This window comes from Eriocheir sinensis, chromosome 2 (genome assembly GCF_024679095.1).
Source record: "Eriocheir sinensis breed Jianghai 21 chromosome 2, ASM2467909v1, whole genome shotgun sequence".
NCBI lineage: Eukaryota > Metazoa > Arthropoda > Malacostraca > Decapoda > Varunidae > Eriocheir > Eriocheir sinensis.
The window spans coordinates 10,797,757-10,822,740 of NC_066510.1; the positions used below are offsets into that span (position 1 = coordinate 10,797,757).

Genomic DNA, 24,984 nt, shown 5'->3' on the forward strand with positions numbered 1-24,984 from the left:
AATTACTAAAATGACAAAACAATATAAATGATAACGATGCACACAAGAAAAAGAAACATTGATGATGATGATAATAGTAATGATGACAATTGAAAAATAGCTTTATACCAAATATTTCTTATCTAACAACATGGCTATTAAAACAATGAAGATACATACCAGAGGACTGATGAATTTCTAAAGACAAGCGCTCTCTCTCTCTCTCTCTCTCTCTCTCTCTCTCTCTCTCTCTCCTTACCCAAATTCTCTCCCTCCCATTAACTTCCTCCGTTACAAATAATCCCATATATTAGTTAGGAGAGAGAGAGAGAGAGAGAGAGAGAGAGAGAGAGAGAGAGAGAGACTTCCTACACAGCACAGCATAGCACAGGAAACAACACAGTGCTGGCAATGAGCCTTGTGGGTTGCATACATGTCATGGCTTATCACAACACAAGAACGTTGGTTTGAACTCACACAGTATGAAGACAAAGTTCAAGAATCACGGGAACAAGCAAACAGCAGGGCAGTGGTGAAGGTGTTGACTGCAGCAGGTGACCAGGTGTTGACTGTGAGTTCCTGCAAATGGTGTAATACCGTATTTTGCGGCATATAGCGCGCACCTTTTTCACATAAAAAATGCCTGAAAGTTTAGCCCTGCGCGGTATATGCCGAATGTACAAATTTTTCATGATTTTTTTTCTTCTTTGGGGTGTTTTTAAGGGTCTGTTTTTTGTCTTGTCCAATAACAACTGCAAACTTACCTTTATTATTGTTTATGATCCTTCATAGTCCATAGCTCTCTTATAATATGTTACCATAGAATACAGGGCGATCAATTAACTACTATTCCAAAATTAAATCGGTGGAGGATCGCCCATGCCTTGCTGTTATCCCGTTTTTCCGTCGGGCGCCATTTGTATGATCTTGATCTTGATGTCACAGGTGGCTTAAGATTGTATGACTAAGGAGCAGTACAAGCTACATAAAAAATCATATTGGAAAAAAATAGGAAAGGTCTTTTTTTTTGTCGATTATTTTTAAGTAATGCACAAAGCTTCGCACTGGCTGCTACAAGGATGCCTAAAAAAAAAATACACATTACATCGCTTTAAGGGTTCAGGTAGGGAAAATACGTGGAAATTAAAGAAAACGTATTAGTGTGAATTCAGATTTATTTAGAAGGTGTTTTTCTTGCTGAATGGTGTTGTCTGGGGGTGAAGTTGACATCTGCGACAAGGATTTTTTTTTTTTTATTTATTTATTTATTTATTTATTTTTTATTGAAGATGACGCAAACACCAATGATCAGATTCAGTCCCAAAAAGTTTACTTTAATTCTCAAATGGTTAAAGTAAAAGGCTGATTACTCACTTTTTTCTTATCATTATCCATATTATTGTTATATGTACTTTTTCCTACTATCCCCCCCAAATCTCATTTACTGTATATTAAATAATTGCTGACATAATAATCTTGATGAAAATGCAAAATGTACTCTGTCACGTACGTAGTGTTTTTATTTACAAACAATTTGCTGCATGAATCATGAAAATCTGTCAAAAAATAAGAGAGAAATCTTTACTTGAATGTTGATAACTTACCAAACGAGAAAACGGCAATTTTCGCTGAAGGCTGACAGGTCGGTGGCCCCCTGGCACGTAGTCGAGGTCCCTCTGGAGGGGCTTATCTCTCATCTTTTTCTTTAGAGGGATGTCCATTGCAGCATCCTTCATTTCTAAATACTTCCTCACTGTGGAAGTGAGTGGAACCCCCATACGTGGATAAGTGTTGGCATCCACATACCCAGCATTTTATTCACTCGTCGCGCAGCAGCAAAATCCAACTTGTTCTTGGAAGCAGAGATGTGTTTGGGGCAATAGAACCATACTCTACCATGGAAAGATTCATTTGGGTTTTGAGTAAATCCCTTGAGGCATCTCTGCATCATTGTGTTCGTTGTCAGCCGCTCATATACTTGACGAACAAGTTGGAGCTGATTATCGTCTAGGGTAAAAGAAATTTTCATAGTGCTGTGGCTGGATGGTTCCTGCCCTAATGCGAGAGCCTTTTGATAAAAACACCACGAATCTGTTGATTTGGGACAAAGGTGGTGTTTTGGGTTGTCGTCAGTAGATGAACAGTGTTCAAAGGATGACATAATATCGTTCCTCATTTCTTCTTCTGAGGTGTTGACAGGTGAAGGCTCCGGGGTGCCGCGTGACTCTCGCTTTCTCAAGGTGTTCTCTTTTCTTTCTAAGTCCTTTGCTAGGCATCCCCATCCTTCAGGGAACTTGTGAGGGTCAGAGAGCAACGAGTTCTTGGGGGGGGAACCCGAGTGACATCTGACAGACCTGCTCTCTGTGAAGGCAGATGTGCCACTGCCGGGGAGTAGGAAGGACCGACCGACTCAGCCTTAGTAGGTGGTAATGGCCAATATTCATCATATTCATCACTAGCCTCAATAACAAAAAAATGCAAAAAATAAATTTCTAAACCTATGAAAACGCGGAAAATGCCAGCACAGTGCGTGGGATTTAAATATCACGTGCGCCACGCCCACTTTGGTAAAATATTCAGGAAAATTACTTAGAATGGAGTGATTGCTTTAAAACTTCGTGAAAGTGATGCCAGATGATTGCCCAAAATGATGGTACACAGAACTCAAATAACCCCAATCCCCGATTTTCGATCAAATTTTCCCTGCCTGGGGAGCAATGCACGTAACATAATGCAAAATAGTCAAACCTCGGTTTACGAGTTTAATTCGTTCCGGAATATTGCTCGCACACCAAAACGCTCGTAAACTAAAATGAGTTTCCCCATTGAAATTAATGTAAATCCCATTAATGTGTCCCATACCTCAAAAATATTTATATAAAAATCAATGTACATGTTATTTTTAATAGAATTAAAGTAATTTTGCTAACAAATAGCGATGATAAATAATGTGAAACATAAATCAATGAGTTATGGTTCTTATGGAGACTTCCGTAATCACTAGCTACACTCGAGGGGTAGGCTTCGCCCCGGTGTTTAGCAGCCGCAGTTTCCCTTTTCTCGAGGCACCGGAACTACATTCGACCACCAACGTGAAGCTAACCCAACATATCATCCGAGATGGAGGGTGAACGGGAGTCAATCACGCCCAGGAAGGCATACATTACATACAATATGCCCAGGCTCGCCCCCCATTCCTGTTGCGAACATAGAATTCACCTTTCCTGTTTTCTTCTTTGCAGCACCATCCCTTTTAACCATCTTTCTGGGGGACATTGTTAAAGCACAAAGAACTCACACTGTAGTGCTGAAAACACACTGTAGTGATGGAAACATGACACGAGCGCACAGATGCCATTTCTACAAGTTTACAATTCGGACTGAGACTAGAGCCATCATCTGGTGGTCAAGAATTACCCTAGACAGAGCAAGAATTAACCCCAAATCTTGCGAAATTCTTGCATTTCTTGTTCTGGTATGCCAGATTATAAGGAATTCTCTCCAATTTTTGGCAAGAATCGGGGGTCCTGCGCAAGCCGAAGCGGGGGGTGCACATGGGTACGGCCACTGTCTTGCTGGCCGCACCTCCGTAGGCCTATGGCAATGACCATTTCCTGAGCTTCCTGTGGGTAACCCTGCCAGGTGTGGGTGGACATAGAGTTCACGAAGTTACTGTTGTCAGTGTTGTGTTACTGCTGCACCACAGGCCATTTTGCATCACTATGATAAGTAAGAACTTCCCGGTATGAAAACATCATCGTCATCGTTAGAAACAAGGAATTGAAACGATGCCATTTGTCAATATTTTGTCGAGCAAAAGGACGTTTTAAGAAACTCCGTTGCATACAAAGGCGCTAAGTATCTACTGAAATACTCCTAATGAACTGTAGATCCCATAACTGTGACTAAATTAATGCGTCTTGTCCTTGATGAGTGACAAAGCGAGATATATTGTTGGTTCATCCAATCATATGGACAAGATAGAGTGCTGTTTGAATGGTTAAGCAGATAAAATTCAGTATTTTAAAACTGTTATAAGCGCATTTTTCGGTGAACCACAAAACCAATCCATGAAATTATGTTGGTCAAGGGTTGTCCTGAAATACGTGTAAAATATGCGTCGTAACGTCTCTCTCCCCATCCTCTTCCATTCATTAGCAGCGGGCAGCGGCTGTCAGTCATGGCAGGCCAGAGATATTTTAGGGTTGCCAACAGTTCCTAAAAATATGGATTCGTTCTGTATTGGAGGATGGGATGTTGCGTTCCTTCTTTGTTTTAGATCAAGGTGGAAGCCCTAACTAAGGTTCTACTCCCATTGTTTTCTGCTCCGAGCACTCTTGTCTTGTAGCAAACAAAGGGAACCCACGCTAACATCTTCAACTTGTACAAAGAGACACGCCAGTCCTCGTCAAAAGACCGACTTGATCGGGGAGGCTGACATAAGCCGGTAGAGTCGGTCAGTCAGTATCCTCCCCTCCCCTTCATGAGCCGTCACCCGGCAAGGGTTTGCGGTCCCTAATCCAAGGGACATACACGCTCGACCCTGACGGCCTCCATATATCCCGTGTCCCCACCCGAGGGGTAGCAACAAAAAAGAGGAACAAATAGGATGCTCGTATACCAAGTCACCGCTCGTAAATCAAGGCATTTTTTCTGGGATTTTCTTGCTCATAAATCAAAACAGTCGTAAACTAAGACACTTGTAAACTGAGGTTTGACTGTATAATCCTGGATGTTACAAGAATGCAGCAAAAAATTAAAACATTACATCAAGTGTTTATGTAATGCACAAAATGTTTCCTTGGATATTACAAGAAATAAAGCATATTAAGAAAAATACCACAGTCTCCTCCATAATCTTGCTGTGGTGGTGGTGGTGCTGGGCTTACTCTCACAACATTATGCTACAGTCCACCACAGTCACCTCCATAATCTTGCTCTGGTGGCCATTACCATCACAACACCAAACCACAGTCTGTTACAGTCACCTCGTCAATGTCCCTGTGTTGCGCTGCCTCAACCACCACGTGCAGTCCGTCCACCACCTCACCGAAGACACGAGGCATCTCCAAAGAAGTCCGATTCCCTCTGGTGCAGATGCCAAAGTAACCACACTCATCCCCTGTAACGTCTCTCCACACCACCCCAAACACATCACCAGCCTGGCAGGACTCCCGGTACTCACCCTCATCAAGGCCAGGCAGCAGGACGGATGTCCAGTGACCATTGTTACTCACGAAGCGCCCGCTCACCACATACTCTCCAAGCTGCTCAATCTTGATTAGCTGGTTGAACATGGTGTTAATGTAGGAGGGGCCACCCTGCCCTGTGCACAACAGTAAGAACTGTCTGCCCCGCGGGGTGTCGGGGCTCAGACGGATTCGGACCCGCCGCGGTGCACTGCCTGGCCAGGCCAAGTCCAGGAACACCGTGCAGGGGGGGGAGGGCGGCACAGCCTCGCTCACCTGCAGGGTTGCTGCGCCCAGTGGCGGGGGATGGTCCTTCAGGGCGTGGAGGTATAGCTGGCCGGCTTCAAGGCTTATTCTTGCGTGTCGGCGCCGACCTTCCGCTTGGTGGACAGCAAACACCCGGCCAGCCTCCAGCAAGTGCTTGGCTGGCTGTGTCAGGTTGCGGAGGTCCTCAGCCTTTAAGTTTGCCGCCGAGATGAGGTGCAGTCTGTCTATGACGGTGAAGTCTGGGTCTGACTGGAGGCTTGGATCCTCTGTAATAATGGTATAAATCGTTTCCAGAGCCGAGTGGACAACTTGGGCAGCCTCAAGAACTGAACTAGATGCCTCTCTCACCTTCCTGATGGTGGTGACGGTGCTGGCATCAGGAAAACATTCTCGGCACTCCTCCACCGCTTGCTCTGCCTCGCCAGTGCAACGAAACACTTCACTCACCACTGCGCCTACTTCTTGCTCTGTTGTAATGGTGTGCAACGTCTCCAGCACAGCCTGCAGCCCATGCTCCCCCTTCTTCAACTCCTCCTTCTTGGCCGCCGCACGGGAGTCTTCCTGCTGCAGGAGCTCCCTGACACTCATGCTCTGGTCCACCAGTCCCCGGAGCTTGTCCTCCAGCTGCTGCTGCTGCTCGCCCCAGTCTGCCAGGGTCGTCTGGTACTGGTCCAGCTGCGACTGAGCCTTCCGGCAGGCAGTGACGGCGGCCACAACTATGGCCTCCTGTTCCTGCAGGAAGGAACGCATTTTCTGAGAGAGACCCGCCACTTTCTTCTTGTCAGCTGCTGCTGCTCCTTCCCCCTCCCAGGCACTAGGTGGCGGCGAGGCTGCTGCTGCTGCTGCCACCTCAGCGTCTCTCATCATTCTTATTAGGGCCTCAACAGTATAGCTGACAGGGAACTGCCCTCCCTCGGGCACGGCGTGGCTGACGCGGCACTCTGGGCAGGCAACACAGCCCTGCCTCTTCAGCTGATCTATGCAAAGCGTGCAGACAGTGTGGCCACAGGGCAGGTTGCATGGCCGCTGCACTGTGTCATCATAGCCTGTCAGGCACACTGGACACTCCGCAGGGCTGCCGACAGTGTTCCCGTTCTTCACCTTTCTCTGTCCTGCCATTCTGCCACTATTCCCTGCAGCCTCCATGACGCTGCTTGTGGTGATGGTGGTGGTGGTGGTGAGGGGTTGTGATGGTGTGACAGACTATAAAAAGAAAAAAGGAGAAATAATTTAATAATATACAATTTGGAAGAAAGTGAGGGTGAAACAGATCAAGCAAATAAAGAAGTACAGTAAACCCTCTGGTATCCGAGTTGATAGAGCCACAGGGGCACCCGGATATGGGAAAAACCCGGATATGGTGTAGGTTAAGTCTACGGACCTGAAAACCAAACTTTTGATCATTGCCTGCCATAAAGGCAATGACAGAGTACAGGTAACTCGATTTACGCGAGTTTGGTTAACGCGTTTTTTAAATAACGCGGGGTCCAAAATCCAAATAAATGTTTGATTTACAATTTTTTTTTCACTTATACGCGATATTTTAAGGAGTGGCCACCAGATGTCTCACGCAACTGGACTCACACAGCGCCGCGGCCACACAGCTGAGCTTAGTTCTTCCCACGCACCACTTGAACAACAATACAGTACCCACGCTGCCATGCTACTCAACAATAGGGGTGGGCAGGTACCAGTACCAGTACCGGTACTAACGGTACCAGCTATACGTTACGTACGGTACCGATACCAGACTGCTCGGTACTGGTACCAGTACTAGCCAGTTGCTCATGGTGTCCCTCATTTCTTCCTCACACGAGTGAGGCTGAGACTGAGTGCCTGAGTGGATATCTCGGTGATATGGATATTCTCTCTCTCTCTCTCTCTCTCTCTCTCTCTCTCTCTCTCCACTGAATGAAGTGAATATTTATTTTTCGATAGAAACCTACCTCTTGTTTGATTTTCATTGTTTTTGATTTACGCGACCTCTTCAAGGACACAATACTCTCGTAAATCGAGAGTTACCTGTACTGCACAGGTGCTTCTGTCCATACTTATAATATGGTACGCCCCATGGCTTTGTAGCAGTCAGTCTGCACCAGGGAGTGAAATGCGCCCGATTGACGTGCTCCGGGCGCTGAGAAAAGGGTTCGAGCAGCGTCGTCACGGTTAGCACTCATGGCAATCTCTCCCTGGCTTATCGCAGTCCTGCTGCACCTTGGAGGGATCTGATACTTCGGATTCAGTAATTAGGTGCGACAGCCCCAGCTGCTAACCCATTGGTGGGGTGCCTAGCCCTGCGTTCACAGGCAGCAGCTAATGTTCCCCTGCCTGGCTAATCACAGCAGCGGGCCTCTGGACCAGTGTTGCCAAACTAGCGCGAAATGCGCTAGTTCTAGCGCATTGGCATCACAAACAGCGCGTAAATTTCGTATTTAGTGCATAGCGCATTTTTTAGTGCATTTTTTTCAGTTTGGTGCATATTATAGTGCATTTCTGGAAATTCATGGTTATTGGAAAGGTGTGTGTGTGTGTGTGTGTGTGTGTGTGTGATGAGTGGAGGTCAGGTCTCACCCAGTCTCTGAGGCCTAGGGATTAGAGAACGAGGGAAAGGGAGCGGTGCATACCGTCACACCCTCCTTATCTTCCCGCCCCATAGAAATAGTCAGTCCCCCCTCCACACACACACACACACACACATTCACTGCCAAGAATTCATTAAAACATTCCGGAAAGGCAGTTGCTGATTTACATTCAGAATAATGAGGCTGCAGCCTCCTTAGGCTCCGGGCATTCAGGGGGCTCCCAATGATTAGAAAATAAATCAATAAATAATAAAGAAAGAAATAGAAATGTGGAGTAAAATACAATAATTAATATAGTCTTAGATAGCACGTTGATATAGGTGAAGGCAGTCATATTACAACTCAAGTGTCGGCTGGATTTGATGACTTTATACATGCGATTTTTCATACTTGTGCCTTCTCTAAGTATTTTCCGTCATCTCAAACAAGTGCTTGTCCGACATTTGATTATACACAGAGAAACTAATCAGGCGGACATGTTGATGAGACTATGACACAGTTGACTAAAACGGGTCTGTGACACGTCAGATTACACATACATAACAGAGGCTGATTCAGCCTGACTGAGCCTCTCAGACGCTTAGACAGCCGCATCTAAGCATCTGAGAGGCTCAGTCAGGCTGAATCAGCCTCGGTTATGTAATTAACACAGGAAGCAGCATCCTGCTGAACCTGACTTGTGAACTGTCATTGGTAATTAAGAGTTCGGTCTCCTTAGCTCCAATAACATTATACTGAGCTTGTTATGGAAATATATGCAATAATTATATAAAAAAAATCATACAGACATGAGGCAAAGTTTATAAAATAAATTGATGCCATTGATTTCATGTATAGGTTGACAAGGTCCCTCATACACCTCGGATGAATATGTATAAACTATACAGTAAAATGTTTTTTATATTTTTTATTATCTACTATAATGGTCAAGTTTGTAATCAAATCTATCTCTTAATTTATGATAACAATGAAAAAATATAATACTATATGACAACAATTCAATCCTTTCAATATAAATTAAACAACACCTGCCTATACCTACATGACGGTAATTACTATTGTTCGTTTCGAAACATGTAGTACAACAACAAATTATGAGAAATATATACATATATATGAAAAAGGCCTTTAACCTGAACTATTCTCGGGCCTCGCACCTGGGGAAAGAAATATGGAAAGAAAAAAAAAAAATTATTATTATCATTATTATTATTATAGCAACACCAGAAAGTGGCATTATCAATATGATCTGAAAGCAATAGTGGTTACTACTATTATGATAACCATTATCTAGCTACTATTACTATCACCATTAGAGGGAGAGGAGCCGAAAAATTTCCTAGCGCATTTCTAGTGCATTTCACACCTCAGTCTAGCACTTTTGCATCCTACACATTTGGCAACACTGCTCTGGACCCAACCCAGAAAAGCCCAGGTATTTGTGGCAGCTTAACCGCCCAAATCTGCACCATCGTGCTTACCACGTAGGCTTTAGAGCAGACCCAGCACTGCCACAAGAAACTTTTTACGGGTCCAGTTTTACAAAACTGGAAGGCCAATGCTCTGTGCGGTACATAGGTGCGTTCCCGCTTCTTTATCGCTGCATAGCTGCGTTAGCAACCTCGTGGCTATGAGCACCGCGGGCTTTACCACCCGGGTCAACCAGAAGGCATACATACCAGAGTGATACCCGAAGCGGTCCAGGCCAGCAACGGGCATCAAGTGCTCAAAGCAGGCTTCTATACGAACACCTGGGCAGGCACCCCAGGCCTACCTTTTTAAGCCAGGCAAAGAGCCCGAAGGCACACAAACCCCAGGGAAGTACACCCTGCAGGCCGCCCCACTCTGAGTGTGAGTGGGGAGGATAACCAAGGAGTCAATGACAACCTAGCGCATCCGCTTGCACGGTGATCTGTGGCTGTTTAGTTGCACTATGTTGCCCTTGCAAGCCAGGGGGGGGCGGGTACCCTCTGCACAGTGCATCCAGCGGGACCACGGGGAGGCCAGCCACAAGAAATAACCACGATTTACGGCCAGCCCGCACCTCCAGATCAGGTTGGCCCATGGGACTCCTGAACCCCTGCGGGCCCCTTTACTCGCCGTACCGTAAGCATGGTAAAATCCTTCTTTCGCATGTCGGACTGAGCGCGGTACTTATCCGCATTTCTTATTCCACCCTCACTCCTGCAGGAGTGCTAGCGAACCCGCACGCCTTTTCCACGGGGACGGAGCCCTACTCACCAAGTCCAGTCTGGATTTAGGCAGTCATCAAGGCTTAAACTAGGGTTCACACTATGTTTCGTTTAAACAGTCCTTTGACACTCCTGCCATTTAAACCTACACTGCCTTGACTCTCGTCACTTCGATATGGTCTGCAGCACTCGGCAAGAACTTTTACGTGCCAGTTGTACTGCGAAGCACACAGCTTTCCTGTGAACCTTCGCACCAGGACGTCAATATCATTACTACGTGCAAGCTGGGGTGCACCTTACGGGTGAGGTATGCCGCCCGGGCAGAGCTTAGAGGCATTGCGTGGGCAATTTGAACGACTTTAGGCGGCGCGCAACATTTTATTTCTATTTTTTGAAAAAAATCAAATATTTTTTAAAACTCCCGGATACAGGCGAGGTCAGATACGGTGCACCCGGATAACTGAGGGTTTACTGTAGATGAGAGAGTGTTATGAGGCTTTTGAGGAAATGAAGGTGGAAGAAACTATTAAAATTAAACAGGTGATCAGGCTGGGAAGAGACCTAAAACAGGTGGCTGTATTTGTCCGCCACTTTTTACTAATGTAGTTTCAAAATAATTTGTGACTATTGAGAGAGAGAGAAACCTCTCGCTCGCTCGCTTGCATAGAAAACAGGTGTGAGCGGTAGAGCGGGGCAGTGTGTGCAACGGGGAACCGTAGTACTCCTGATGTATGTACCCTCCTAAAAGTAGGTTTTTTACTGATTTCCGCAGAAAAGAACTATCTCCACTAAAAAAAAGTAATCATATTTTGCACATGAAAACATAATTTGTGTCTTGATAATAACATGCCTACTCCTGGTACATTTTTACCGAGCTGCCTAACACCCTTGCACCCTGACAGGTGAGTGGCCCAGGTGAGCTGCCGGACACCCTTGCACTGTGGCAGGTGAGTGGCCCAGGTGAGCTGCCTGACACCCTTGCACCCTGGCAGGTGAGTGGCCCAGGTGAGCTGCCTGACACCCTTGCACCCTGGCAGGTGAGCTGCCTGGCACCCTTGCACCCTGGCAGGTGAGTGGCCCAGGTGAGCTGCCTGACACCCTTGCACCCTGGCAGGGGAGTGGCCCAGGTGAGCTGCCTAACACCCTTGCACCCTGGCAGGTGAGTGGCCCAGGTGAGCTGCCTTGCGCCCTGGCAGGGGAGCAGCCCAGGTGAGCTGCCTAACACCCTTGCACTGTGGCAGGTGAGTGGCCCAGGTGAGCTGCCTGACACCCTTGCACTGTGGCAGGTGAGTGGCCCAGGTGAGCTGCCTGACACCCTTGCACCAAGGCAGGTGAGTGGCCCAGGTGAGCTGCCTGACTCCCTTGCACCCTGACAGGTGAGTGGCCCAGGTGAGCTGCCTGACACCCTTGCACCCTGACAGGTGAGTGGCCCAGGTGAGCTGCCTGACTCCCTTGCACCCTGACAGGTGAGTGGCCCAGGTGAGCTGCCTGACTCCCTTGCACCCTGACAGGTGAGTGGCCCAGGTGAGCTGCCTGACTCCCTTGCACCCTGGCAGGTGAGCTGCCTGACTCCCTTGCACCCTGACAGGTGAGCTGCCTGACTCCCTTGCACCCTGGCAGGTGAGCTGCCTGACTCCCTTGCACCCTGGCAGGTGAGCTGCCTGACTCCCTTGCACCCTGGCAGGTGAGCTGCCTGACTCCCTTGCACCCTGACAGGTGAGTGGCCCAGGTGAGCTGCCTGACACCCTTGCACCCTGGCAGGTGAGTGGCCCAGGTGAGATGCCTAACACCCTTGCACCCTGGCAGGTGAGCTGCCTGACACCCTTGCACCCTGGCAGGGGAGTGGCCCAGGTGAGATGCTTAACCCGGGAACTCAAACCTTCAGTTTTTGTCACACAAACACAAACCTGGTGTGTAGCTAACCCCATTTTCGGATCGAGAAAAAACACGTTTCCTTTCAAACAATTTTATTTTTGAAAAATTCCACAGAAATTAGCCTCCTTCCTCTTCATTTTGGTTGTTAAAGTTACTTGACTCACTAAATTCTTCTGGTCTAAAAAAAAATAAAGGAAAAATACTGAAATTTCAAATGTTTTCCCAAAAATTCAAGAAAAAATTCAAATTAAATAAAAAAATTTCTTTAAAGAAACAGGCTTCCTGCCATGGCGAAATGGGTCCTCTTGCCATCCCCTCATCAGCCCTCAGCTCTCTGGCACCACATCTCACTGTAATATGGAGAGACAAATATGGGTCAAAATTTAGCACAGTAAAATGACAATATTTTGAGTTTATGTTTTTTTATCACTCGTTACTCCTCTGAATACTTATTAATTGATGTTCAGAGTATGTATTAAAGATGTGTGATGATATATATATATATATATATATATATATATATATATATATATATATATATATATATATATATTTATATATATATATATATATATATATTTATATATATATATATATATATATTGCATGCAAGAGAAGCCAAAGGCATAGGAATGCCAGCAAAAAATGCTTCCCTTGACAGGAAAAGATAGGAAGGTTACATATATAAATGTATATGATATATATACATGTTTACTTACCACGAGCTCAATACACTTGGTACAAGTAGGGTAGTAGTGGGACTGGCACACGGGTCGTTGACATTTCAGGCACCTGATGCGTGTCTTCCGGTCTGTAGAGCGGGGGCACTCAGCACAGCGTACCTGACGGTATGTGCACTGGGCAAGTACTTGGCCAGTTGGGTATTGTGTGTTGGCTACTGATGGGAGGTTACAGACAGTAGATATCAGTGTTTTTAGGGGCCGTGGGAGAGTCAGCCGACAACCTCTTCTGAGCCCATGGCCGTATGAATGTTCTTGCAAGGTGTTGCATGAAACGACGGCGTTTTGGAACTTTGGTACCTCCTGTCCTCTCTAGGTTTGCTGTGTACACTACATTTGCATTGATAACAGCGACATTCACCATCCAGTAGAAGATACAAAGGGGCCATCTTTTAGTTTTCCGGTTGCAAGAGTACAGTTCACACATCTTGTCAAAAGCATCCATTCCACCTTTGGTGCTGTTGTAAAATTCTATAATTTCTGGCTTTCCTTTCTCTCCTATGGTTGGCTGGCTGTGCATAGATGAGAGCAAGAGGACTAACTTCTTGGCCTTGTTTCGCACCGGAGGCAGATATGAAACCAGGGTCATCTCTTTTGTGAAGAGAAAGGCACTTGATCCAGGTTCACGATCTTCTTTGCTCTTTATCTTATCTGGAAGTTCTCGCTTGTTTGCCTTCAATGTTCCAACCATGGTCATGCCACAGTTCTCTAGAAGATCAGTGACTAGTCCTACAGAGGTAAACCAATTATCTGTGGTTACATTTCTGTTTGTGTGGTGGTATGGCTGTGTAAGTTCCTTGGTAAAATAATGTCCCAGTCCTATTCCAGGTGTGAGCCGTGTCTGATCCTTTCCGAGGTATGGCATACATCCTAGCAGGTATTTAGTCTTGCAGTCATTTATGAGGATCATCTTCATGCCATACTTGGCTGGCTTGCTTGGGATATACATCCTGAATGGACATCTTCCACGAAATGCAAGCAGCTGCTCATCAATACAGAGATGCTCACAGGGTGTGTAGTGCCTTTGACACTTCTCCATAATGTTATCAAACAGTTCCCTGCAAGGTGCAAATTTGTCAGTCTCTCTTCTCGTCTCTCTTGTCTGTGGGTCATCAAACCGTAAACAGTTGAGTATAAACTCAAAACGGGCCTGCAACATAGCAGCACGGTACAATGGCACACCGATGTCAGCAGACCACATGTCACAGGTTGACATATGGCCATCCTTCTGGCATCCAGAAAATATTAGCACCCCAATGAATGCCATAAGTTCCTCCCGTTCCACACTTCTATGTGTTGCTGTTTTCTTGGTGTACCTACTGGCTTCAATCTCAATCCTCTTGTTTGTCCACTGACAGACTATATCCAAAAATGAATCATCAATGAATAAGTTAAAGCACTTTTCCGGGGAATCACAAGCTCGCGCTTCGGCATTTGGTCCGAGGTTACCAGTGACAATGTTTCTGGCTACCCGATTGGTACTGGACTGTGGGCGGGTACACCATCTGAACCCATACTTGCCAGCCAGAGTAGTACTATCAAACTGTACTATAGCTGGAACATCAACTTGAGCTTGTCTCCCACCACTACTGGCTGCAGAGGGAGAAGGGGCAGCAGCAGAAGAGTTGGCTGCAAGAGAAGCATCAGCAGCGGTCGTGTCCACGTGGGAAGCAGCATCATTAGGTCCAGTTATAGGGGAAGGAGGAGAAGGTACATCAGCTGAAGTGGAAGGGATACTATCACCTGGATAGTTCCCAGGGTGTGGTCCAACAATACTTCTTTTTTTCTTTGGGGTCGATGTGCAACGTGTTTTCTTGCCAGTTTGCTTTCTTTTCTTCTTCTTCCCCATCTCTTTTTCAACATCCTCTGGCACTTCTTCATTTTCGTCACTACACGATGGGACATAATCCTCATCATCATCACTATCATACATCAACTCTTTCTCTATTTGATCCTCCTCCTCCTCATCACTAGCTGACATTTCAGCATCATCTATGTTGGTACCAGTAAGTCCTTCATTATGAGCCTCACCATCATCATCTAAGTCTGACAAGTCACCAGTCACACTCATCATATATGATAGCTCCTCATCCGTTAGTCCTTTCTTTGACATTTGCACTACACTTTTACTGTCTGATTGGTTTCTTATATATGTTATTTATGATAATAGAACCTGGAACACTTTCATTACGCCTGCAAAGAAATACAGAAAATTAGAACTTTTTCTTTGACACTTTCACTGCTTTTATTATTTTTTTGTTTTCTAATAAATATTATGTCTGTCCATAGAACCTAGGACACTTTTATCTGACACTTTCACTGCTTTTATTATCTTTTTGTTTTCTTATAAATATTATGTATGTCCATAGAACCTAGGACATTTTTATTTGACGCATTCACTGCTTTTATTGTATGTTTCTTTTCTTATATATGTAATTTCTGTAAATAGCACCTGGAACACTTTTATTCATGCCTGCAAAGAAACCAAAATCATTAGAAAAGACAATAACACAAACATTTCCCTGTTCCTAAACATTATAGTGAATTTGAAACAAATTATTTTATACCTACAAGGGGAATTGTCATAAGCAATGCAGTACAGCAATACATAACTGGGGTTCAATGGACCCCAGTATCCCGCCATATAACACCTAACTGGGGTCTGATGCACCCCGGTAACTCGCCGAAGAACACATACCTGGGGTGGTATGCACCCCAGCATATCATAAAGTGGGGTGTTATGCACCCCAACATGTACCAAAAACACATACCTGGGGTGGTATGCACCCCAGCATATCATAAAGTGGGGTGTCATGCACCCCATAACACACATGGCACATAGTACAAAAACACTAACGTGGGGTGTGCTGCACCGAAAAAAAGAATAACATCAACAACAGAAGGAGCACCAAACACACACGTGCACCACCTCCAAGAGCAACCTTCGGACTAACCCGGCAAGGATCGCTGAAGACTCGAGCTGTGAGCTAATGCAGGAGAGTTGCCAATGTTTTTTTTTTTTTGTGGGGTGGACAGCACCCTTGCACCCTGGTGGGGTGGACAGCACCCTTGCACCCTGGCAGGTGAGCTGCCTGACACCCTTGCACCCTGGCAGGGGAGTGGCCCAGGTGAGCTGCCTAACACCCTTGCACCCTGGCAGGTGAGATGCCTAACACCCTTGCACCCTGGTAGGTGAGCTGCCTGACACCCTTGCACCCTGGCAGGGGAGTGGCCCAGGTGAGATGCCTAACCCTTGCACCCTGGCAGGTGAGCTGCCTGACACCCTTGCACCCTGGCAGGGGAGTGGCCCAGGTGAGCTGCCTAACACCCTTGCACCCTGGCAGGTGAGTGGCCCAGGTAAGCTGCCCAACATCCTTGCACCCTGGCAGGTGAGCTGCCTGACACCCTTGCACCCTGGCAGGGGAGTGGCCCAGGTGAGCTGCCTAACACCCTTGCACCCTGGCAGGGGTGGCCCAGGTGAGCTGCCTGACACCCTTGCACCCTGGCAGGGGAGTGGCCCAGGTGAGCTGCCTGACACCCTTGCACCCTGGCAGGTGAGTGGCCCAGGTGAGCTGCCTGACACCCTTGCACCCTGGTAGGGGAGTGGCCCAGGTGAGCTGCCTAACACCCTTGCAGGTGAGCTGCCTGACACCCTTGCACCCTGGCAGGTGAGTGGCCCAGGTGAGATGCCTAACACCCTTGCACCCTGGCAGGTGAGTGGCCCAGGTGAGATGCCTAACACCCTTGCACCCTGGCAGGGGAGTGGCTCAGGTGAGCTGCCTAACACCCTTGCACCCTGGCAGGTGAGCTGCCTGACACCCTTGCACCCTGGCAGGGGAGTGGCCCAGGTGAGATGCCTAACACCCTTGCACCCTGGCAGGTGAGCTGCCTGACACCCTTGCACCCTGGCAGGTGAGCTGCCTGACACCCTTGCACCCTGGTAGGGAAGTGGCCCAGGTGAGATGCCTAACACCCTTGCACCCTGGCAGGTGAGCTGCCTGACACCCTTGCACCCTGGCAGGGGAGTGGCCCAGGTGAGATGCCTAACACCCTTGCACCCTGGCAGGTGAGCTGCCTGACACCCTTGCACCCTGGCAGGTGAGCTGCCTGACACCCTTGCAAGCTGGACAAGACATTAATGTTGGGGGCATTTTTTAGTACAACAGTTGCGTTAGTCAGCAGGGAGGCACACTTCAAACGCCATTTTAAAACACAGGCACGGCAGGTCGGTCTCAGCCATCACCAGATCGCCCGTGTCACGCAGAAGACACAGCCACGAGTGGGATCCAAATGTTGACTGCCAGTCCAGTCCAGTAGTGGGCGTGGGATTGCCTTTGTAACGGCTCCCACTTTTTTCTTATTCTTGATTCTTGATTTTTGTTGATTGGCATTGTTGTCTTTTAGTTTTGTTCAGTTTTCTTTTTTTCTTTTGTTCCATATCGTTGTAATATAGTTTTTTCTATTTTCAATTTCTTCCAGAGTTAATGGTTGAAACACTAGTATGTCTGCTATTAAGTGTTTTCTGCTTTGATTTTCTGAGTTCTGTATAAAGTTTTGGTTTTGTCTTATTTCTTTATATTCTTCACAGTCCAGCAGAAAATGTTCTAATGTTTCTACTTCTGCTCCACAGCACGGACACTCCTCACTCTTCCTCTGAAACCTGTTCCTCCAGTTTAGAGTTAAGGTGTTAGTTCTTCCTCTTAATATTAATTTTGTACCCAGTGTGTTGTCTGCCCAGGTATCTTCTTTTAGGTCCTTTTTGTACAATTCATATATTTTTAATGTTGTCTTTGTCTGTATTTTGTTTTTCCATTTCTTTAAGTCCCATCTCCTTACTTTTTCTATTATATTATTCTTTGTTGAACTATCAAGTTGTGTCATATTTATATTTAGTTCATTCATATATTTCTTTAAAGTTTTAGTCCACTTTGTGTTAGTGTTTTCTGTTTCTTTAAGGAATATGTTTCTGGCTAGGTTATTTCTGTCTTCTTTCAGTAGATGTTTAGCAAATAGTAATTTAATTTTCATGTCTCTGGCATAGCAAGATGAGGCACCAATATCTCCTCTTAGGGCACTTTTGGCGGCATAAGTTGGAACTTGTAATATTGCCCTGTAGACGGAGTTTTCTATTCTCTGTAATTTAGTGATCTCTTCTTCAGTGAATTCCATAAGTTCAGCTGAAAAGAGTACTGCTGACAGTGCCATTCCTTTCCAGTAAGTTTTCTCAATTAGTAATCTGTTACAACATCTTGCTATTACACTGTATGTAACGTTAGCTAGCTCACTAGCTTTTGCTAGTCTTTGTTTTTTGAAATCATTGAAGCAGTTTTTGTTATTGGTTATTTTGACTCCAAGGTATGTTATACTTCGAGTTACTAGAATATTTTCAATACTATTTTCTTGTTCTTTTTTGTTATATATAAGTATGTTGCTTTTTTCTTTATTAATTATTAATCCATATCTTTCTGTTATTTGCTGTATATTTTTTATACTCTCAGCTGCTTCTTGTATTGAGTGTGATAGTAGTAAGCTGTCATCTGCATAATACAGAATAGGTATGTTAAAGTGTTCATTTTTAAAACCTATGTCCATCATTTCTAGTTCTGTAATTATTTCATAGGTTAAGATTGTGAACAGGAACGTTGAGGCATTGCATCCTTGCCTTATACCATTTGTTATATTTATTGTTGTCTGTTTAGTTCCGTTTAGAAATATGTTAGTGAGGTCATCTGTATATATGTTTGCTACAAGATTGATAATTTTGGGGTGGACTTTGTAATTCATCAGCGCTGTAATAAGTCTTTTTCTGTCTACTGAATCAAAAGCTTTTTTAAAATCAAGTGAGGTCACAATCAGTTCTTTTTTCATTTTGTAACTCTGATTAATTCAATATTTTAGTATGTATAAATTGTCTGTGATTCTTCTGTCTTCTGTGAAACTTGATTGCAGTTCACTGATATCGTCCGTGTCTTTCATGTGTTTTTCCAGCTTTTGCCTGAGGATTCCCATAAAAATTTTGTATGAAGTGTTTGTTAAGGCTATGGGCCGTAGGTCAGCTGCAGTGGGTTTGGGCTTTTTCTGGATTAATATAGTGTTAGATGTTTTCCAATTATCACTTATCTCTCCTTCTTCTATTATATTATTGAAACAGTTTGTAAGTTGTGTCACATACAGGTCATTGCTTTCTAGAATTTTGTAAAGATCTGTTTTTAGTCCGTCTGGTCCTGGAGCTTTTTTTGATTTAATTTTATGTAACTGTCGTTTATCCTCTTCTTTTGATATATAGATATCTGTCTCCTTCATAGGCGGTATGTCTGTTTCTTTGCACTGTATGACCATGTCTGAATGTTCCCTTAACTTGATATCCACTTTCCGCTCTGTCCACTCGTCTTCATTTTTTACTTTGATGTAATCATTTATTTTATTTTGTAACACTACCAGCTCATTTTCATACTGTCGTTGTCTTTCGTTATTCCATACCTCTTCAATCTTGTTTTCTCTGGCTCTGTATATAGTTTTCTAAAAGTCTTCTAATTGTTTTGATTGTTCAGATATATCCAGTTTTCTTCCGTCAGGATCATATAGCAATATATCCTTTTTTACAATAGTTTCTCCTTTTAGTTTCTTTATGTTATCCCATATCATGGTAGTTTTGTTTTGCTCATTCCTGATCTCATTTGTAATTTTCTTTTCATTTACTGAAATTGCATCCCACACCATATGCTTAACTTTAGTTTTTTGTGTTTGGTATAAGTTGTTGTATCTTTCTTTTTCTTCAATATTTTGTGTTTTTCTTACTTGCTTGTTAAGGTCCTTCTTTTACTTATTTCCCTTTTTATTTCTTGTGTTATCCAGACTGGTTCTATATCTTTTGCATTTTGTTCTATTCTTCTTTGTATTTGTCTGTCCAAGAATTTATTGCATGCTTCTTTCATGGTATTTTCTAGTTCTTCCAGAGAGACTGCATTTTTTCTTTTTAATACATTCTCTATATATATTTTATAACTATTTATTGTTTCTGTCGTTAGTTTTTGGTATGTGATAATTTTCTTTTCGTCACTATATCCATTTTCCTTGTTTTGTGTCCATATATCAAAATATGCTGTTAGTAAGTTGTGGTCTGATAGGTCATATTTTTCTTTCTTTTCATCTATTATCATGTTAATGAATTTGCCATACATGCTTTGGTTCACTAGTATGAAGTCTATTGCACTTTGAAAACCTATGCCCCCCCATGTAATTTCTCCTTCACATTTTTGGTCACCATTTAATAGTATAAGGTTATTTTCTACTATCCAGTGTAAGACTTTTTCTCCATTGTTATCTAGTTGTTGTGGCCCCAAAAAACCTACATGGCCATTGAAATCTCCGAGGAGGATCATGGGTTCATCTTCAATTGGGTTTGTTATTTTGTCACTTTCTTTATAATGTTGTTTCTATTTGTATTGTTTGTTGCTAGGTATACAAGAACGATTTGGGTATTATTCTAGTGTTTGCCCATACTCACCCCACGCAACCAAAATTGGCTAGTGGGCCATTAAGACTTTGGGGAATGCGGTGGTAAACATGAAATGTGTCGCAAATGCATAGTTTTTGAGTTATGAGGGGGTTGAAAAATACCCTAGATGTAGGGAAATTCCTTACAAATACTTAAATGTAGGGAAATTTCATACATTCCGGGGTTTTTTTACAACGTACGGAAACTACGCAAGGTAATTATTGAAAATCACTCCGCACCTCGAAAATACTATATTACGCCTCCATATTGTACTTAAGGGCATATTATACATACGGACGATGTGTTTACATGGCGACGCCATTGCAATATGAGCAGCGTTGCCAACGATCCGGTTAGCAATGATACGCTAGGTGAGACCACGTGTGGTTATTTTATTTTATTTATTTATTATTTTTTTTTTTTGGAACACGCACCTTTACCTAATACTATTTCCGATGGTACGCTAGGTTAGCGATGGTACGCATAGGTAGGCATTAGCCCATGCATGTGAGACCAGGTCCACCACGCGTGGTTATTTTTCTTTTAGAACACGCACCTTTACCTAATACTATTACCGATGGTACGCTTGGCTTGCGATGGTACACTTAGTTAGCCATTAGCCCACGCATGTGAGACCAGGTCCACCACGCATGGTTATTTTTTTTTTAGAACACGCACCTTTACCTAATACTATTACCGATGGTACGTTTGGTTAGCGATGGTATGCTTAGTTAGCTATTAGCCCACGCATGTGAGACCAGGTCCACCACGCATGGCTATTTTTTTTAGAACACGCACCTTCAAGAGGGGGGGGGTACAGGGGGGGGGCACAGCCCCCCCTTGGTTAGCAGGGGGGTCGAGTTAGCAGGTTGTAAAGTTCGGTAGTAGTTTAAATATGCTCCCCCACCCAAATACCCCGAGTTCACGCAGGTCCCCCAAGATTGTTGGGGGAAGGGGATTAATTCGGCTTCTTTACTTTTAAGTACTTTTTTATTTATTTATTTTATTTTTTTATTATTTTTTTTACTAAGATATATGGAGACGTATTATCGTATTCTGGAGGCGCGGAGTCAATATCCACAATCACCTTGTATACTGGGAATATGAGCCCGTGAAGCAGATTCAAAATCCGGTCAGTAAGGATTCACGTGTTCGAACAGCTCGGGCAAGAGGTTCGAGAGCCTGCACTTCCTGCACGAGCTGCAGTACTGTTAAAGGCGTGGTGTTGGATGGATCCTGGCTAGCCGGTGGTTTTACTTGTGTCAGTGATAAACAATGAAGATACACTGTGTTTGTTGCCACGGACTCTACTTGGAGGACAAAAACCTTGCGATGAGGTGACAACCTACTAGAGAGTGTGGTGGAGACGGTTTATGTGAGCACAGATGGCCGCCGGTGCTACGCCAGATGGTGAGGTGAGCATCGTTTGGTGGGTTCACTACACTTCTCTCCCAAAACAAGCTTGGGGATCCACTGAGTGCGTGGTTTTCGTATGGGAAACACTAAATTCGTCGCAAACGCTTATTTTAGTGGTGGTGGGAGGAAAAATTCTCTAAATTTAGGGAATTTCCCTAGATCTAGGGAGTTTTTATCCCCCCCCACTAAAAAATACGCGAATGTGACGGATTTCGTGTCCCCCACCCGAAACCCCGCATTCTCACCAGGTCCCCAGGCTTGTATGGGGGGGAGGGGCATAGCTGGGCACGATAACAGAAAACCTTATTCCCGATAACCGATAATGAAAAACCTTAACGGTGATAACCGATATTCGTTAACTAGAGGCACAAATATAGGCGATAACCGATAACCGATACCCGATATAAATCCACAATTCCGATACTAGCTAGCGATAAGTCCGATAGGCGAAAACGATACTATATTGATATTTCAGATAAAACAACATTGATGAATTCAAATTTTCATTATCTGTATTTTAGGAAACTTACAAAACCTTAAAACCACACGTTGACACGTACATATGGACGGTAATACTAAAAATGCCTGAATCGGTGTTGTGTTGTTCGGCGTCCCCACCGTCAAAAATTGTTTACAACACTGGTCTGTGATGGTGCATGCTCAGACCAGCAGCGTGAGATTTGTACAGTCTCACAAAGCTTTTAAACTGTAATTAGAGTTGCTGGAAGGCTGAATCAGACATATAGTACCATTACCATCATCCTCGCTGTTTTAGAACGACACTCTGTACGAGTTGTATTTATATGTACAGAGTGTACGCTGCTCTAGAAACAGCGAGGATGGTGGTACTGTATGTTTGATTCAGCTTTCCAGCAACTCTTAATGTGTTAAAAAAGCATTGTGAGACTGAACAGGTCTACACTTAATGGCCTGAGCATGTGCAGTTCACGAGAGACCAGTGTTTGTAAACAAAAGCGCCAGCTTTTGACGATGGGACACCAAATAACACAACACCGGGTGCCTTCAGTATCATGGCATGGTCACAAACGAATATGGAATATCAAATTTGAGGCAGTGAATAATCATTTTTGGGGCAAAGTTAAATGATTTTTCTCTATGATATATTGATTTTTGAGTAGCATAAAAAAAAATAACCTAGTGTTTTAATTTTCATGATCTAAGCATGAAATCTCATCACCGAAGATATTTCATACCCCGAAGTTTTTTCATACACCGGGCCACGCATGCGCAGTAGGGAGACAATGTTTTTTTCTGAGAGGCGGAAAAAAAGTAGCGATTATCGCGTTTGGTTACAAAAGTAACGAAGATACCGATATATATTTAAATAAGTAGCGGATGGTCGATAATCCGATTTTGTTATCAGCGATAAAGTATCGTGATAACTTATCACGATAACGCCCAGCTATATGGAGGGGGGAGTATGGGCAAACACTAGAATTTTTCCACGATTTGTATTGTACAGTGGGTCATCTTTAGTCTTGCATGTAGTATATCTTTATGTTTAGTATTTTTTTTTTCAATGGTCTTGTTGTCACTTTGCTTTATCATAATAGTTAGCCCTCCACTTTTACTATCATCACTATCTCTGTTTGAATGTATATGCTGAATGTTATTTGTGATATTGACCTTGAGATGTTTTTGTTGTGTTTCTGTGATACACATGATTGTGTTATTTGAAATAAGTTCTTCCAGTTCCAGTTGTTTTGGTTGTGTCAGTCCTTGTATGTTTATCAATTTTATTTCTAAGTCTCTTTTTATCTTTTCTTTATTGTTATTTGTTTTACTGTGTTTAACTTGTCAGTGTTGTTGGTGTTGGTTATATATATTTATGATTTTACCTTTCTTTATCATCCATTGGCCTCCTTCTCTTTTACGCTGTAGTTCCTCTCTCAGTTTCCTATTTTCTTCTCTCTCCTTTCTTGTCATGTCCGGGGCTATACCAACTTTCCTATTTTCTTGGTTAGAGTCTTCTCTCAGTCTCTTTGCATTTTTTATTATCTCCCATTTTACTCTGCCTTCTCTCAACTTTATGATAGATGGTCTGGGTTTGTTTGCCGCGCCCTGCCCTGCACTCACCCTGCCTGTGTGTCCCCGGTGTGGCGTGCGGCAGGTAATTCAGGGTCCCGCGACCGCCGCTCAGCTCAGTTGAGTTGGATGTCGGAAGTCTTGCCTGCAAGGCGCCACTTCCTGTTGTGATCCTGTATTGAGCTTGATCTTGATGTCACAATGGCCTGAGATTTCTCCCCAGCCAGCCCGGGCCTATATACATAAAACTTGTTACCACTACCAAACAGCTGTTAAGATTAACATATTCCTGTTAGTCTTAACATTTTTCTGTTAAGCGCTAACAGATATTCACAAAGCTTGTGAAGACCTTAACAGCACTGTTAAAGGCGGCTTTACACCTGGCAACAATACAGCCGTGACGTGCTGCCGGCAGCATTTTTGGTCTGGGTCTGGGAGCCCTTCTCGCGGCAAGTTCTCTGCAGCTGAGCGTGTCCGTCTTGTATTGCCGACTAACGGCTGGGTAAATAACATGTCGGCGCCAGTAAAACAAGAAATGACAGATGCAGATAACAAGATTTGGAGCCGGGAGGCCGAGGTGGCATTGCTAGAGGAAGTGAGGCAGCATCGACACTTGTGGGACCCACAAGATAAGCTCTACAAGAGGCAGAGTCTGCGCACAACAACTTTTGAGAGAGTGGCAGCAATATTCGGGAAATGTTTATCTCTTTGCGAGATATCGAAGGAGGAAAGGAACGATTATGTTCGTGTATTATATAATCACACTATGTAATGCCTGGGGGTTGGAATGGCATGTTCCTCCCTCCTCCTTTGTTGTTAAATGCAACAATAAACACTCAATCAATCAATACTACTAATGATAAAACTCGTTTATATAAAGTATTTCTACAATATCAGGCTAATGGACCAAACTCATTGTGGTTTAAAGATATGGTAGTAGCCTTTTGGGGTGTCTGGGATGAATTCATGGTGCATTTACTAGCAGCTTACGTCTTGATGCTCCCACGGCTCCTCCCACATGTGAAGGTACTTTCTCCCGAGAGCACCCAGCTGGTCTAACCGCTAGATCGTCGCGGCTGTATTGCCGGCCAGGAATTGCCAGGTGTAAAGCCGCCTTTAGGGTAACAGTGGCAGAATACTTATATCGCTTAGCAAACAGGTATTAGCAGGGTGGAGGTGTGGCTGACTGAATGGTCCCCC

At 44.3% G+C, this 24,984-nt stretch overlaps 1 protein-coding gene across 6 annotated transcripts; it reads right to left on the reverse strand.

Moving 5' to 3' along the window:
• Positions 1 to 1,140: 1,140 nt before the first annotated feature.
• LOC126999219 (tripartite motif-containing protein 5-like) lies at positions 1,141 to 24,984 on the reverse strand. Of its 6 annotated transcripts, XR_007753152.1 has the most exons (4): positions 23,836 to 23,950; positions 15,277 to 15,297; positions 12,804 to 15,017; positions 12,308 to 12,434 (listed from the first exon to the last, which is right to left on the reverse strand). XR_007753152.1 is itself a non-coding variant. In XM_050861569.1 (2 exons), exon 2 carries the CDS (start codon positions 6,579 to 6,581, stop codon positions 4,935 to 4,937), a length of 1,647 nt encoding a protein of 548 aa, XP_050717526.1. In that variant the 5' UTR covers positions 6,582 to 6,638; positions 23,598 to 24,962; the 3' UTR covers positions 1,141 to 4,934. The 6 variants fall into 6 exon arrangements, 2 of the variants coding, with proteins under 2 accessions (XP_050717526.1, XP_050717516.1); XR_007753149.1 differs by lacking the exon at positions 15,277 to 15,297 and having other exon boundaries at positions 23,836 to 23,985; XR_007753148.1 differs by lacking the exon at positions 15,277 to 15,297 and having other exon boundaries at positions 23,598 to 23,962.